The sequence below is a fragment of the Lipophrys pholis genome, assembly GCF_963383615.2.
Source record: "Lipophrys pholis genome assembly, chromosome: 11".
NCBI classification, from domain to species: Eukaryota; Metazoa; Chordata; class Actinopteri; order Blenniiformes; family Blenniidae; genus Lipophrys; species Lipophrys pholis.
In genome coordinates this window covers 19,587,383-19,605,114 of record NC_137631.1, presented here as the reverse complement: position 1 = coordinate 19,605,114, position 17,732 = coordinate 19,587,383, and the positions used below count along the sequence as shown (strand labels likewise).

The 17,732-nt window shown below is 42.3% G+C and overlaps 1 protein-coding gene across 1 annotated transcript in view; it reads right to left on the bottom strand.

Moving 5' to 3' along the window:
- The window catches only part of roraa (RAR-related orphan receptor A, paralog a), a 183,731-nt gene that overhangs the window by 48,259 nt on the left and 117,740 nt on the right, over positions 1–17,732 (bottom strand). Inside the window, exon 2 of the mRNA XM_080474700.1 lies at positions 10,671–10,700. Within this exon, the coding sequence (XP_080330826.1) occupies positions 10,671–10,700 (30 nt within the window). The remainder of the gene's footprint in view (positions 1–10,670; positions 10,701–17,732) is intronic.

The window sequence follows — 17,732 nt, the reverse complement described above, 5'->3', positions numbered from 1 at the left end:
AGCAGGCTGGGGCCAGATCACTCTCTCTTTATCTGTCACTAAATGCACGTACACACAAACACTATATTTATAGAATAGCAGAGTCAACGTGGGGAGATATGAAAGCATATCATTCCTACATAGGTGAAGTGTACACCCGTCAGCTGTCATGTAATCAGAATCAACAACATAGTACTTATAGTGAACGCTTGACAAGGCTATAGCCTTTTGTTTTACTGCCACAGTTATTTATAGAGCTGAATTTAAATATTCTTCAACAAACACAAAAACGCAGGCCTGTGGTATTTCCAAATCAAATCAATCCTCATGATTTTGACCCGAGACGAAAAAAATGCAAGCATTATGTTATCGCTGCATTATAGTGGTGAGCTATCAAGCCTCAAAGGAAAATCCCTGGTTAGATTCCAGGGCAAGGTACTTTTCTGTGGTAAGTTTGCAGGTTTCTCTGTGTGTGCATGACTTTTCTCAATGTCCATCCATCCATCCATCCATCCATCCATCCATCCATGAAAAGAAGTTCAACCTGGACAAGTGGTCAGCCCATCACAGGCTGAAAGTCACCGTCACATTGTCACCTATGGGCAATTTCAGTCATAAATTAAAAGTCAAAAGCATATTTTGGGACTGTGGAGTACCAAGAGGAAACTCCTGCATGTGCAGGGAGAACATGCCAACTCTGCACAGAAAGGCCGTCAAGTCTGGACTTGAGACCAGAGGTAGTTTCACCGTGAGGTGAGAATGATGGACTGCACAGAGCCAGAGTGCGGAGTTTGCATGTTCTTCTCAAGTGTGGGTATCTCAAAGTACCTCGGTTTCCTGCCACAGTCTAAAAACATGCATGTGAGGTTAATTGGTGACCCTAAATTGCCCCGAGGCGTGGATGTGGGTGTGTGTGTGTGTGTGTGTGTGTGTGTGTGTGTGTGTGTGTGTGTGTGTGTGTGTGTGTGTGTGTGTGTGTGTGTGGCTGTTCTTTTCTCTGTGTTTGCCCTGTGATGAACTGGTGACCTGACCTTTAGCTAGATGGAGCTTACTCCTGCCCCCTTGCACCCCTAAGTGGGATAGAAGATGGATGGACATGTTATCACTGCAGGAAAGTTCTCTCTGCATAATGGCCACACATCACAGTGTTTAATGTAAACTTGCATATGTGGCAACAGTAAATTCACCCTTTTATTCATGACCAGGATAATGAGAGGATGCTGTGAATAATTAAATAAACAACTTCTACAAATGCCTCCAGTTGCTTTATAGTGCCTGTTGTGATTAGCACAAGTACAGTTGCTGAGTTATCTTTTATTTATTTTTCATCATATGTTTGCTAAGTTGAAAGCCAGACCATATCTACCTATTTCTGGGCACTTCAGTTGGAAAAATCTGCCTACAGGAACTTGATTGGCTGATACAACCTGAAAAACTTTTTTTCACTAAGTACAAATACTTACTGAATAAAGGTTGTCATTCAAATAAAAGCAATACAACAGTTTATTTGGTCTATATGATAAAAAGGAAGTGGTAAAGCGAGCTCATCAATGAAGCTGGAAAGCTATCATATATCTCACCGAGCAATGCTTTCAATAGATCAATAGAAATCAGATTTAACAATGAATTGTGCTGCATCTCTTTTGTGTGAGGCTGCCCTTGGGGACAGAAAGGAAAAGGATAGGAGGATAGAGAGAGAAGGAGCGAAAGGGAACGAGGAGAGGAGATTATCGCAGGCATGGCAGCCTGTGTGAGAGGCTTAGCTTGGCTAGGCAGGGAGGTGGAACCCTGTGAATTCTAATGAACTGGCAAGACTCCCCCAAAACCAGCTCCATCTCCATGGCATGGAGACGATAGGAGGGAAGGAGGAGGTGATTAGGAAGGCGCAGACCCTCTACGGCAAACCAAACAGAGCAGGTCATTTTCCCTGTGATAATTATGGCTATAACCAGGCATGAGGGATTGGTAATGGACCTGCTTATTCTTCATGCTCCGCAAAGGCAACCACTGAGCCTGTCAAGGGGAAAAGCATGATGATGTGTCTTTTTTTCTGTTAGTAGGGTGACTCCAGTAAGAGTTGCAATGGCTGCTGAAAAGGGCAGCAGGGGAACTTGGCCTTTGAGGGAGAAGTTAACGAATGAACTTCATTATTGAGGAGCATACCAGGGAGACCCCCTGGAGTGTGTGATGTATTACCTAGCGTCAAACTTACACACTCCCCCAGCATCACCAGTATAGCCCGACATCAGCTCTTGGGGGGGGGGGGGGGGGGGGGGGGGGGGTACGCATGTAAACTAAAATAGTTTAACCTTCTGGCTTGAGGCTAGAAATGAAGAAGACAACAGAAGACAATACAAACTGATGCACAGCTATCACGTTTTAAAAGTCGTTATTGGGTTAAAACAAAAGATTAAAATCACTTTGCATTTTCGTTGCTCTGGGAGCAACAATTTCTCAGTTTTGCGAACTCTTCAAACAGTAAAGTGAATAATGAAGCATCGCCTTTTCCTGGGACTGCTAAGTGCAGAATCCTTAAAAAAAAAAAAAAGCTTTAACTTAAACTAACACATATTAATGTGACTTCAGGTGATACAGTGGGTCCAGCAAGACATCCCAGATCAACTCATTGCAAATTACTCTCATTTATTAAAAAAAACAGCTCTGTTCAAGCATGAAAGAAACTTTTCCTAAGTTCCTTGAGCCTTTTAAAAAACAAGCCACCCACCGGAGGGACTGTTTTTCTCAAGATTGAGGGAGATCTTCAGGCTATGTGTGATGTGCACCACTTAGCCTTCCCCCTTCCCCTCTTCCACCAGGCCTGCATGGAGTTTCTCTTTGGTGGACGGGACAAAGAATCTCTTTACTGTGCGCACTCTCAACACTTTTTACTCTTGACTTATGAGGATGCCACGGGTGCAGGGGAGTGATTCATCACTGGATGTGTTCCTCTTGCACCCTCACACATTAGTAATGTGGTCCGCTGAGGAGGAGTCCTGTCATCAGTCTGTACCTGGACCCTCTGAACAAGGTAGGTCAACAGGAGGCAGCAGCGGCTGGCCCACTTTTAGTCTTTCACAGCACCTTTAAGTTTCCTCCTCTGCCACAGCTGAGCCTGACGGACATACAGAGACCAGCTTGGTCAAGGGGAGGCACTACCTTGGTGGTGTAAGCGCTGTACTCGCTATATCTGTTGACTCAGTGGAGCTTGTCCTCTGAATGCCCGAGCACAGCAGGCCAAATAAAACTTGGTGAGAGGTTAAAGCGAGAGGGGAAAAGAGTATCTTCATTCAAGATTTCAAAGTCCACAAGGAAAAAAAAAAATAAAGTGGAGAAACAAACACGATATGAGTCATAGCTTAGATGAAAAGTTCCCAGACTTAACCATCTGAAACGGCCTGAGGGAATTTCATCACAAGACTCCCTAGTCTTCTGTAATAGAGCCGCAGCAAAATAACACATGATTGTCTGTTCTTTCACAAAATACAGAGCCCCCTTTAAGTCAGCATAAGCCTTTGACCTTAACATTGCAGGTAATGCACGTTTAAATACCTACCTCACTATTCATGTTTGTCATTTTACTTGTGAAGATTAGGTGTAAAAAGGCTATTTGAAACCAAAACACAGGATTAAGGGATAATGCTGCTCTGTGTCTTGTGAGTCGACCTTGATTCTGTAATCCAGCACAATACTAGAGAACAGCATATTTCTCGCGCTTGTATATTCAATACTCTTACTGTAGAACAGCTCACTCTGATGTAATGGCAGAGGAATAATGGCACCATGCTGAAAGAAAGTAATCTGAATTAAGGGGAACTTCATTGTGATACATGTGTAATAGAACAGGAAATAGTATTACCGGAATTGCACAAAGAAAAATATTATTGACAGCCCTTTTTATATTGATTAGATATAAAAGAAGGCTTCTTGAGTGCATAAGCTGAAGGGCGTAAGAAAAAAAACAAAACAACATAAATAAATAGTTCTGAGTTACGCAGATCTGCACTTTCTAATGATCGCAGTGAGGAATGAACTTGATCTTTAAAGTGAGCCAACCTGCAGTCAGCCATGGTGTTATTAAGGGCTGCGCCACTTAATCAGAATGGGCGCCAATTTAGCAAGGTGCTAACTATGCAGGTGGGACCCTCTATGGTGTCAAACACATTATAGAGCATGGTGTCACCTGACTCCCACATAGCGATGTACAGGATACATGCTCCACTCTCTTCTCCCGATCTGCTTTATTTTCTTGACTCCATATCTCCTTACCTGCCTTTTCTTCCCCCCCTTACACGGTGCCGCAGACACAGTAGAATGAAAACCTGCCTTTGATGTCTGGGATCCTATAATGCTGAGCAGAAGAAATCCGCATGCCTGTTATCTGCAGAATCTTAATGATGACGGCTAACTTCACAATGGGTTAACCACATTTCTCTGTTCTCGCACAGCACACCCACAGAAACACAAATTAATAGCAACGCGGAAAAAACAGGATTCCTCTAATAAAGCAGATTCAACAAAATGGGCACAACGCGATCAGCACAAATGTCAATGTATAATATCACCGAAAGCTTTTGTGAGCACGTCTGCTTTCTTCTCTGCATGTGGAACTTCTTCTCCTACTTTTGTTTCCAAACAGAATGACATTATTTGTGGGAAAGTTATGATCCCCACAGAAAATGATCTAATTGAGTTTCTCTTCACATTTGATCGGTATGCAGGTTTTGTGTTTTGTCTTGATGTTTCTTTTTTCCTTTGATGCACTGTGATGATTAATATTGATTTCGTAAATTCAAAAGAATTACATTACAGGGCATGTCTTACTAATTTATCCCACAATATTTCAACAATTAAATGACATGTGCTTATCTTACCTGCTTTTATTTATGTGTAACATTGCAGAATTATTATTATGCAGATCATTTATAACAATAAATTGGATATTTTTTCTGCCACACTGTAAGTATGTTTTTAAAAAAAAAGAAATATCCAAATCTTCACAGGTGATAAGTTTAAGAACAAACTATTATGGAGCTCATCTCAAAGCTTCCCCATCAGCATCAGTCAGGATCATATCTGGAGGAGCTCCATGACCTCCGCCTCTGTCGCCTTCCATGAATCAAACCTTTCATTACACGCTGACACCCCTGTCCTGTGCTCAATGTGTGTACACTACGGGAAAATGATGAGGCATCGGAAACCTAATGAGAGAAAGATAACCTGTGCCGGTGCGGCGATGGGCCGACTGTGTGCTGCAGCGACAGCGAGTCCAGCCGTGCCCTCCCAGCCATGCCAACCGCTTCGCCTGGCAGAAGCCACCGTCGCTCCCTGGCCCCCGTTCACCCGAGGCGGCAGACAGCCGGCATACGAGAAATCACCGGCAGCAGACGGGGCCACTTATTCTGGCTGGCCCATCGAAGCATTGTGTCCTTGTCACATGTCACTTACTCTTGTTCTGTGGTTTGACAACACTTCAAGTCAGGGTTATTCAGTTTTGCATGAGACACAAAAGGGAAAGGCTGAGCAAAAGCTGACAGGGTCTGTCTTTACTCCAGTTCATATTCCCAGAAAGACAGAAGAGCCAGATTAAAAGCCAACAAAAGCAGCGCAACCGCGGCCCTGCAAAAAAACCTGCCCTGCAACCTGACGGCCCCCTCACTACACTCCACCTCATGAAAGTCCCTGAGGCCTAGAAAAGATGATAAAAAGAAGAGACTTTATGAAGAAAAACTTATGCAAAGAAAGTGCATGTACAAAGGCCATTTGCAATTTTACAAAATGGCAGACATACAGTAATGCTTTTACTGAAAAATGAGGAGCTGCCATATTGAGTTGGAGAGGAAAAGACATAGCAGGAGAGGAAAAATAGAGAAAAATCATGTTGGCCTGGTTTACGACAAATAGATGGCTCTATTGATTTCCCTTTTACAGTGACTGTCCATCCCTCACTGTTGTGATTACACTGACCTATTTCAGACAAAAAATTGCCGTCTATTATAGATTAAACCAAAATGTCCAAAAAGAAAATACTCTTTTTGTGGAGCAAACAAATAGAGTAAGATGAAACATAACCTACAGTACAGAAGGAGGAAAAGATTGTGTCAATTTAAGCATTCAATGTTGCTCTGGGAGAAGAGGAAACAACCAGTCCCCGTACCACGCTGAGAAACAAATAACTTTCCACAGAAAGAAGAGGCTGCGCACGTAGTTGGTGCCCGGCATTGTCGATGTCAGTTCTAACAAAACGGCAACAACATTAAAATCATTTCAATATTGCTCAACTCAGGTTTAAACACCATAATGTCAATTTTACAACTCAGAATTATGTTTGGTAAGAACAAGAATGCACAGCGTATTGGATGATAATCTATTGTACAGCATGTGGTACTGCATTGCATTTTTTTTTGTTCTAACACACCACCACAGTCTTCAGTGTTGTATGTTTTGTGCTTCCTTTGTGTCTGTGTGTACTGCCGCGTGTGCTCGTCCTGCTCCACTATGTCTGCGCTGCGCGTCTCACTAGACTATCTCTCTCTCTGCGTAGCTCAGGGGACTCTGGCTGGCTGATCTTCATTATCAGCCCTAGCTTAACAATGTACTGGATGCACTTCCCACATGAGTGCAACTAACAAATCCCCACAGAGCTGAATCAAGGCAACAATGTGATGAAATACCTTCAAACAACCACTGAGCATGGAACACTGAGCTATGCAGAGACAACTCTCACTGCCCCGGGCGATTCCACAGGAGTGCGCCTGTTGCCAAGCAAAATTAGACAGCAACTGGGACATATTATTCTCCTAAATTGGCAATGTACAGCACTATTAAGAACCATAAATCTCATGTTTGATTAACGGAATTATCTCAACTCAAAAAGTCAGTGCATTACCAGTCGACAACTAAGACATCCGAGCAGGTTCTGCTATGTCATATAGTAGTAAAGAGGACTCTTTACAATGGTGAGATTAATAAGGATCTCAGCAAATTTCAAAAAATGTGCATCAGACTGCTTTATTTTAATGTTCTGCAAAGAAAAAAGGCAAGTGTAAAAACCGAGGCTCAATGACAAAATTTCACTGAAACTCTCCATTTCTTTTTCTAACACTGTTAAGAAAAGTCTAAATCATGTGGTTCCTCTGAAAAAGATAGGCTGCACGAATAGTACGTGTACACTGCTGACGATGGGAACTCAATACAAGCTGCGAGCAAATAAATGAAGACGCAGGAGTAAAGCCATGTTTCTCAATCAGTGTAAGGAGTCTGTCACCAAAATAGAGATGAATACAGGGAGGAAAACACCCGAGCTCTCGACAATGTATCTGCAGACTGAAGTGAGGAAGCCTCGGCTGTCTTCTTTTCTCTTTTTCCAGAGTTACATTTGTACTACTGCCTCCCTCTGGCCATTTTATTCCCAATATGAAGCCAGACACATCCCATAGACAACACAATAACACACACAGTTATAATGTGTGTGAATAGATGACAATACAACAAAATAGAAGTTATTGTATTAGTTCCAGAAATATTTTGAAGTCTTAACTGACAAACAGTGTGAATAGGATAGAATAGAATAGAATAGCATAGAATAGAATAGAATAGAATAGAATAGAATAGAATAGAATAGAATAGAATTAGTGAGAAGAGCCCAGCTGGTGGTGCAAAAAGAACACAAACAAAAATATATTATAATAACTTTATAGGACAAAACAGATTTAAGTCTTCAAGACGTGTGTGTGTGTGTGTGTGTGTGTGTGTGTGTGTGTGTGTGTGTGTGTGTGTGTGTGTGTGTGTGTGTGTGTGTTATTTCAATAACCCGATAAAAAATTTTAAAAAGCCTTTCATAATTAATTATGGTGCCTCTGTCATATTTTCAGTGTTTTCCAGTCTCAGATAAGATGGAATTCCACTCTATTCTTTATAAAAGTGTTTCTTATTTGAATGTGTCCCAATATTGTTATTTTATCCTCCTTCAGAAAGAAAACTGCAATTACACCACTTAATGTGGATACACAGATCCTTGTCTTTGTTATGCATCATGGCCTGATCAGTCATATGATCAGCGTGTCGTATACGTACAGCTGCAAAAGGAAGAAAGAGGATTAGTTTTGGGTAATCAGGAGATCTGCTCTGTGCAAGGAGAGCATCCTCACTACATGACCTGTGTGCATATGTGTTAGCTAGCTTTCTGCTATACGAGCCGTGAGACGGAGTCCCAGACTGCTGATTGTAGATTAGAGGTGAGACGTCTAATCTCACTGTAATCAGCTGCTGCATCTGAGCCTCTGCTCCGCACCAACTCTCTCAACAGGTCCAAACAGAAACTCATCTAACAGCAACGCAGCCCTGCCAAGGCAGCAAACAGCGGTGCTACGTATGTGGTGTCCACCACTGAAGATAATAAAAAAAAAAGACAACACATAAATGACGTTACTGATCTTTTACTGTCACATCCTCCTCAGACTTGTCAGTTTAAGAAGTCCATAAACTTTTACTTTAATTGCATGTCACAGATAATATCGAAAACTGTCCAGAACATTTGCAGAAAAACCACAGCTGATATCTTACTGAGAAGTACAGCTATGTGGTAGAGTGAAGTACTGGTGAAGGGGGAGCCCCTTCTCAGGAAATGAAGAAAGAAAGAGGGGACAGACAGAGGAGAGAGGATGCAGCCTCAAACAATAAATCTGCTTAAGTCCTGAATGGAGAGAGGACGTCACCGCCTCTGGCACCGTGATATAAGTATCTGTTTTCATCTAGAATACTTCACCTTCTGATGGCTTAATGATTAGTGAATTTGGGTAGATGGAAGAGGGAGAGAAGAGAAGGAAAAGAGAGAAAAGGAAAAGAGAGGACGCTGCCAATGAACAGCTGCCTCTGTAATTTATATTGATGAGGGGACTGGCATGGCAGGGAGCTTCCAGCAGTTTGATCACTCAGGCAGAGTGGGGAGTTAGTCAGAGACACAGTCCATCCCTGTGGTCCAGGTTGGGCTGGGAAGACCTCCTAAACACACACAAACATACACATACAAGCAAGACTGCCAAGCTCACATTACGGCAGAGTGGACCGGCGGAGTGGGGAAGCCAATGTTTTCACTCGGGGAACAGAAATAGATCTACAGCCCGGCTATAACCATCTAGGGCGTAGACATCTCCCTCATTATTACTCCACCAGAAATATAATCACCAGACTTCTCTGAAAAACACCTTCCCTCCACATTCTCAATGACCATTAACTGGCCCTTGAACTTATTCTTGTGCACACAGCTCTGACGAGGCTCTACAACCGCTTCCTGTCTGTGAGGCACACCAATCAACTACTTGTTAAGGGGCTTTACTTTGATTTCCTCACATGGACAAGATTTGAATATTTCTCCCTGAAATGAGACAGCGTAGTCCAGTCTCTGCCCAGGGCTTTGAACCCAAGACTCCTAAATCATGCTCTTTGATTTGAGCCCCCTTCCAGTGTGGAGGTGCTTAGCGCCGCACTAATTAAGATAGTGGGGTGGTGGATGGTGGGTCCAAGCATTTCTGTTCTACCTTGAAGATATTCTGACAAACACACTCATGCACACATGCACACGCATGCACACATCAAAAAGTACCACAGCCCCTCCAGACAAGCAAATAGCTTAACACACAATCATGCTACTGTTTTGACGGAGCTGTTTAGGTGAGGTAGAGCTGTCTCGTATTGAAGATCATATCCTTTGCCCTGCCCTCTGATGTAAGAAAGAGCTGGGGTGTTTTACAGGGGGAGCTGTAGCTACGCACAATCAGAAATGCTCAGACCACTCTTAGAGAAAAGCCCTCTGGCCTTCCCTCTCCACAAGTTTCATCAGAGTGATCAGAGAGAAAGGATAGCCTTCAGGGCTAGTCTCTCCCATTCACACAGTGGGGTACGAACACACACATCTGGATGTACACGAATGCACAGACACACTGCCGAACACTGCACAAAAGTGTTTTTACACATTTTTTCGATTGCACTTCACATGTGTCAGAATAGAGTACAAATCTCTTGGAAATCATTGATTCCTACAGGTTTGAGTGTTCATCAATTGTTAATGAGGAGACTGAGATTGAAAAGGCAGAGGTGGTTAGATAAGGCAAAAGCTGTGTATTATTATTGAAGTGCACAAAAGAGCGTGGCATCTCACGTGCCAGACATGTGTCACATACTGTGTCTGAGGCTTTCAATTTTGCTGATATGATCTGTAACTCAAGAATACAAGCTCCAGTAGTTAATGCAGCTTCAGAGGTTACAAACCACCACACAACACCACATCCGTGTTGCTCAGCTGCAAGGCTTTGCAGAAAACGGAAAACAAAGAGGTGCTTCACCACACTGCCTGCTTCAAATGTACATGATTATCCAGCAGTCATAAGACTGCATAGCATTTTAATTTCCTCTCTGGGGTTATCATCATATTCTTCCCAGCATGGAGATGGAGGAATACAAAATGGTGAAAGTGGATGGCACAGATCTCATTGAAGGTATTGATTTATTACTGAGCAAGCCCTGCAATCGCATGTCCATGGGGGATGATGAAAAAGAGTCAGCACAGACACCAACACAAAAGATATCATCTCTACTGTATTTTACCATATCAAAAGTAAAGTATTTTACAATATGTGAGACTTGTAATATGCCCCGTCTTCTAATTAAAAACAGAAGAAAATTGTTTTACTTACAGGTATGTGTCTTCTTTGTTACTGAGAGACCTGCAGAAAAGGGAAAACAAACATGAGAAATAATGTCAAAAACAAATGTAAAGAGCAAACACGCCGCCTGCTTGACATGGAACTTAGCTGATAGCGGGCTGATAGTGATGAAAGCAACAGAGACAGAAACCCTGTGTTTCATCAGACCGTGACTGACCAAGGTCACTTAGGTGGCACCCCCCCAGTAATTATGTGTGTAGGCTGGTGTCTAACTAGCGGCCATGCAGCATCAACAATGACAAGGTGGCTGAGACTCTCTTCTCTGCAGGCAGTGGATGTAAATGTAACTAAAACAAACAACATTTGGTATGCTAATGTGTTGAGTAGCCTCGCTGATTGGGCCAGAGCATGAGTAAGCCTTTGGCCCTGAGGTAGATGGAGATACTTTGACCTTAATGTTTGTTAGTTAGTCCTTTATTTACACAGGAAGCCTCAGTGACATTGGGACTTTGTTCAAGGGAGACCATGGACACAAATGTAGATAGAAACCAGGGATATAGTTTAAATATATTACTCGTACAACATTTATTTTCAGTACATCATTGCTCATTGTATGATGACCAAAGGAATCGTTTGCACTTCGGTGTTCTGATGCAGAGCTGGCTTTTTAATGGAGATGCTTTTATTTTTGCAAAGTTTACAGACAATGTTTTTCAAGCTGAGGCAAGTTTATTGTATCCACTATAAATACATTATTAGATCTAAGGGACTGTTTACTGCACATTGAATGCTTCGCATGTGACTCTCTTTGCCTCTGATAAGCTATAAACTGGCTACAATGCTTGACACAATCAATAAACAAAGAAAACCAACGCAAAACATGCATGCACAATGCCTCCAACAAAAATCTCACTCTATATTTGTAGCGATCACAATATTTATAATGCTTGAAATCTTAAATATTGACGTTTTTATAAACATCAGGTTAAGTATACGGGACAAGTAAACTAAAACAAAAACTGGTAAGAAGGCAACTGTTACTTTTGAAGAAAAAAAAATACTGCTGTGTTTATCGCTTGAGTTGCTCTGGCTTGTCCTTGCTTTCACAGTAGTGGTGTAACAGATCTGATAAAGTGTAAAACGAACACAAGCAGCAATATCTGCAATTGCAAACTGCTTGTAAAACAAGTGGTCAATCGAACCATAATGAGTCAGACCTGGCCGAGGCAGGCAGAGGTGGAGCCGCTCTGCCACGGCCGCTCAGACCGCATCTCCTCACCCCTTCAGGTGTCAACTCATCAAATGAGCCACGCCGGCTTTTGCCGAGACTCCGGCTGCTGCTTCTGTCTGCAACATTGCTCTAATGCCCCAGGAGCCTGATGCGGACAAGCACACAGCCAGCTGAGGTCCCCAGCGGCTCTCTGGATGCTCATGCTTTGCAGGACGAAAGCACACTAATAGATCCCACTTGTCATGCGGAAGCAATGGCTAATTTTTCTACAGCTTGCATTTGAAACTCGGGGGACAGCAAGTTGACATGATTCAATAACTCTCTGTGAAGAAGGCGTCTGGCCAGAGATAACAATGTTTCAGACACGTTTGAGGGGAAACGAGTCAAAGAGCAACGAGGGGGAAAACAAATAAGCCCTTCAGCCTCCTATAGACGAAGAGAAACACAACTGATATCAAATCTGCTGAACAAAAAGAAGGAACACAGTCACCTAGGAGCAAGCAGTCTGCGCTGGAGCAAGAGTATTGTTCTCGTCGTCACGACCAAACTGTGAGATTGCACTATTAGAAAATAAACAGTGATGCAATTCTAATTCAACACTTCAATCAAACGACATGAAAGCCAACAGGAGCTGATGGTCCTGCAAAAGACTATGTTATGGAGTTAACTTGCTCTCTGTTTTGATGGGTGAGACAACTTCACAGGCCATGTAAAGAACATAGCAGGCCTGCTTAGTGGAAAGTGTATTAGAGGGGAAAGACTAACAGGCAGCTTTTTCCTGGCTTTAGTTCAGACCTTGCTGTGCCGTAACAAATGCAAAATAGACATCCTCACATTTCATCTTTTTTAAACAGAAAAATATTCCAAGATGGAAAAGATATTATGTAATCCAAGTTTCCATGAATGTACTCAATTTATTTAAGCTGTAAAAAGTTATGAAAACTTTGAAAGGACTGCCTAACGCCAGCATCTTGTCATTTTATAAACCACATTTTCCCAATTGCTGGGTCATTTTCAGGGAGAAAGTTATTTTGCCAGTATTTTTTATTTTTAGTGTTGTCTTTTCACACTCCTTTACAGTAGGGGGCGATAATACCTTGTAATGTGAGTTCACAGCTTTGAATCGACATGATAGAAGAAGACCTGCTTGCGTTGCAAAATGCCAGTATGATACAGTATATGAGATGCAGTTTTTAATACTCAGGAGGACAATGGAGGTTAAAAACCATTTGTCCTATGCAGCAAGGTGTCCGTACATGAAAACATGAAGGTGTAAACCTGAAGAGGGATCTGGAATTGCTTATGAATCGACATCTCAAATTGTGCAGCAGCTTCATCGGGTTGCAACAACAGGAAGTGTAAGTGGTCAGGAAAATTGTTTTCGGCAGAATCTTTTTTTTAATTAACTTTTCAGAAGATATAACAAAAAACACAGAAGATAAAACAATAAAAAAAAATTTAACACAGCTTTACAACAGATTTTGATATAAATGTTTCAGAATTTTTTTTTTATTAGAAAAAAAGTATTATCTTTTCAGGTTTTTTTTTAAGCATCTATGAGCAATCGAGAAGTTTTCGATTTTTAAAAATGTCCGATAATGAGAATAAAAAAGTCCATCAGTCAACCAACTGACTACTTAATGTGAGACAAAGAAAGTGTGGTGTGGGAGGTAGGGGGCCCTGTGTGGTTCAAGTTGCGCGAGGGGGGCTCATCGTCTCACACTTTCAAACCACTGCATTAGTCAAATGTTTTTAACAGAGGAAGTTAAGGTACTGTGAGGGTGAGTATACAACGCATGCACATACGTTTGCCCAGCAGTAACCACTTGGACCACAATTATATGTTCATGACGCGCTCTGCTCCAACCTGCATGTTTCTAAAACCTCAAGTTTTTAGCTTGACATGAAAGGTGCAGGATTATCTAAACATTGTTGTTCAGTCAATAAATGTATAAAATCTGTATGGAGGAATTTCGGTTTTTTTAAATGTCTTTTGGTAAACTACGTAATACAAATGATTTGCACAGTCAAGTCTATGTTCCAGGGGACATTTACGGTAAAGGATACCCTGGGGAACTTTCAGCATAAACAAACAGTTTTGTTTTCAGACGTTTGGAAGTTCCAAACAATAACATATTGTGTGTATCCCGAAGGCTTAAAAACACAAATTGAAAAAGTTTAATTGACTTGGAATATTTATTTATTTTTTTTTAAACTTGCATTGACTAAATGTCCAGCTGGCGTCTTTTTCAACTGTGTGTCTGTCCACATGCTTTCCCCCAAAACTTCACAGTTTACACTGCACAGGTTATTCATTAAGTTAAAATAACTGCATCCGCAGATAAAGATAAAAGCAAACCACAACAAAACATAATGCAACATAAAAGACTAACTCAAAACTAAAAAAAAAGTAAAAAACAACAAACACACTAGTTCTTACATTGACTGAAGATCTACGTTTAATAAAGATCCTACTCATTACTGTCCATCTCCCACCAATCAAATCCTGAACAGCTAGGGATTAGCAGACTCTTCTCTTAACTATGACTGTATTTTAGCAAAAGATGTTGCCATGCAGGTTAGAAGATGCAGAGGGGGTGGTATGCGAGCCCACTTCCTCCTCTATGTGTCATTCAGAGCCCTGTGATTGGAAGTGGCAAGGAGAAGAGGCCATAAAGCCAACGAATGAGTCAGGCGGTGAGAAAGAAGGAGTTCGCTCTGGGCACTGACATTGGCAATGCCTGCCAGCTCCTGTCTTCTCCACTGGATGGCAGGTTCAGAGGTCAGTCTGGAGGTGAAACTCTCCTTGGCTGACAAACAGGCTGCCGTAAACATGCTTACAGCTTGAAGGCTGACTTTTAAAATCTCCACGTGCATTATGGGCACTAATAGAGGTTCAAGTTGAACCATAAGCCTGTTGCCTGTAAGAAGAAGCACCTGAATTCTAATTTCTGCATTACCATTTGTTACAATGGAGGGTGGGATACTTGTCACTGCGTGGCCTTTGATCAGTCATATTTTTTTCTTGCATCGGTAAACAATTCAGCTCATGCTCTCATGAGACATTGCCTACGCTAGAGAGGAAGAGTTTCACTGTGCAGGCGACTGGAGATTAACCTGCACCACATCTATCTGCAGGGGGCCACACATCCTGTAAACATGCCATTTAGACAGGAGGAGAGTGAGTCTGGGGTTTGGCAGCCACAGTGCTGCAGCCGGCTGTGGAGCGCGGTGCCATCGCAGGCGACTCAAAGTGACAGCGTTGTAATGAAGTCTGAGGCACACGGCAGGCTGTACGTCATAATTTCAGGTTCCTTAAAGCCTGACAGGGAATGATTATCATGGATGGTTATTGTCACCCTGCCTCCCTGGTAGACGAGGCGTGCTCTGGGGTTGTTGCACCGTGACATTCAAAGTTACAGTCTCCTTCATATAATGGAGCTGTCCTCTCAGCGCGCTAATGGGAGCGATCCATTTAACCTGTGCCAGAAACACACAGACGAGGAAGTTCCTAATGCGAGGCCTCTCCCGTGGGGACGTCACACTCCCCCCCTGGCTGCTCCCTTCCTGCTGCTTGATTCATTGACTGGCGCTCCTCACTTATCCTCATTCACTGTTCAGTCTGGGGAGACAGGGAGGCTTGCTTCCTGCTGCCTGCTCCACATGCCACTGCTGCACGCCCGACGCACACAAGGACACAGCCAGCGCAACAGACCCAATTGCAAGAAGATGCCAGTGAGGGTTCGGCGCGGGACTGGCTAGACACCTGCTGGAATTACGGGTCAATATCACTGGCCTTGGGAATGCCAACAGTACCAACTCTCTGCAGTTAATTAGTTAGTAAGGCCTCTCATATTGACAAAAAAAGAAAAAAGAAACTCCACACCGGAATGGAAGGTTTGCTTATAGTCTTAATGAGGGTCACTGTATGGGACTCTTAATTTTAGTTGACTCCTGAGGTTGCTGGTTAAGAATGGTGGCTCAGCCATGGTCATCTTAAGAATGATAGATGAAGCCACAATCAGCAGTCCATCTTCTGCCTTCTGTTCCAACTAACAAATTGCTGCTACATTCCTGAGAGAAAATAACGAGAAAAAATTAATGTGTTCCTCAGCTTGGCCATTATAGAGCTCCAAAAATGAGCTCAGGTTTGTTCGAAAGACTGTTGTTTATGATGCCGTACAATTAGAAGAGGCAACACAATAGAAACACAGACAAAGAAAGTAGAATTATTATATATTTATCAGGTCCCTTATTTAGACTGGGCTTTAGTAATGTGTTGAGAGGGCCTCTACTGAGGAGCAGAGAGTTTCAGAGGGTTAAATCTAAGGGGCAGAGGGATGCATTTCCCCGCATATTTTTCCCTTTAGAGAAATTAAATGTTTTTAATAAAACACATATTTATATTTGGGTTAAACAGTTACCGACGATACAGAAAAACTCACTCGATATTTCCAATTAAAAGTATCTACTGAGCACAAAATGACTTTGGGTCTTTTGACAATAATAGGATATAATGACAAAAACATCCGGAGTTTTCTCATTGAAAGATCACCACTTAGTGCAAGACAAAAGGAACACAGAATGAGCTGTGGCTGGCATTGTGTGGCTTACGCTGAAAAACACTCTTATATTCAGTGAAATAATATCTTTTTTTCCCCTAAGCTTAAACTAATGTTGCAAGGTTAGAAAGTATAAAACAAGGTTAGAGTACAAACATGTGATACTATGTTCTCCTTGCATTAATGCCCGTCTCATCAAAAGTCAGAAAATATGATGGATGAGCTCGTTCAAGGACCTCTCTCCTGTCTTTTGGCAGTCTTTGCGGAGGCTGTGCTTCATACACAAAGTCATTTAAACAACCCTCCCTTTTGCTGTGACACACTTAGTCTTATTAGCTATTATACAGCTATAAACTATACATGCACAATTTAATGATTAAAAAAGCACAATGATTCTAATCAGCTGCCCCCTAATATACTAAAACACTTAATCCATGGAGAGGCCAACTCTCTTGGGAGGCTCAAAGAAAAATGACTTCTCTGTCTCCAGGCGCTGTTATTTCTGGTCATTTCTAATTGGCTTTAACTAAAAGCAACCACTCTGAGACTCCACAGGTTACTCCAATGCATCGCTATGGAATTGTCTGCAAATAGAAGATATACATCCAAATTAGTTTTAGAGGACACCACAATTGTCTTTCAGAAGACAGAAGAAGAAAGGTCAGAGGAAAATGAAAGCATACATGCATTACTGAAAAAAGGCACGGAGGTGGAAGATCCCCATGGAAGAGCAACACTATCGGGGTGACCCTGACATCACAGACGCCCTGGCTGATGTGAGGCTCCATGTCAGACTCATCTCGACCCTAACAAATGTCTCCCAGGTCCATGTACAACATGTCCCCCTGTGCAGTTCTGCATTGCTGGGCCCGCGAGTCTCCAGGTGAGTCCTCAATGCTGTTTGGTGGCTCGTGAATTATACATTGCAGCAGAGGAATTGACGTGGCCCAGGAGGGCCGAGAAACAGCAGGCATGGCTGGGAGGCAGACTGAAGACTCTGACGGAATTTTAATTGTACCACAGGGAACGCTGCGATAAGTGCTATTGTTATTGGTAAGACACTGCTGCACAGGTTCACTTAGCTGAGCGATTAAAAAATGACTCTGTTTTACAATGTCCAGCCCCACGGTTAATGACTCTTCTGAGAAGAATGGTTCATATTACTGTTGTACTAATATTTATGACTGTGCTGTCTCTGCATCCAGTATTTATGTGCAACATGCTCAGAGGACCAACAAACATGGCTAGGCAAAAAAAAAAAAAAAAGAGAGAGAAAGAAAAGGGCGACGAATGAGGAAA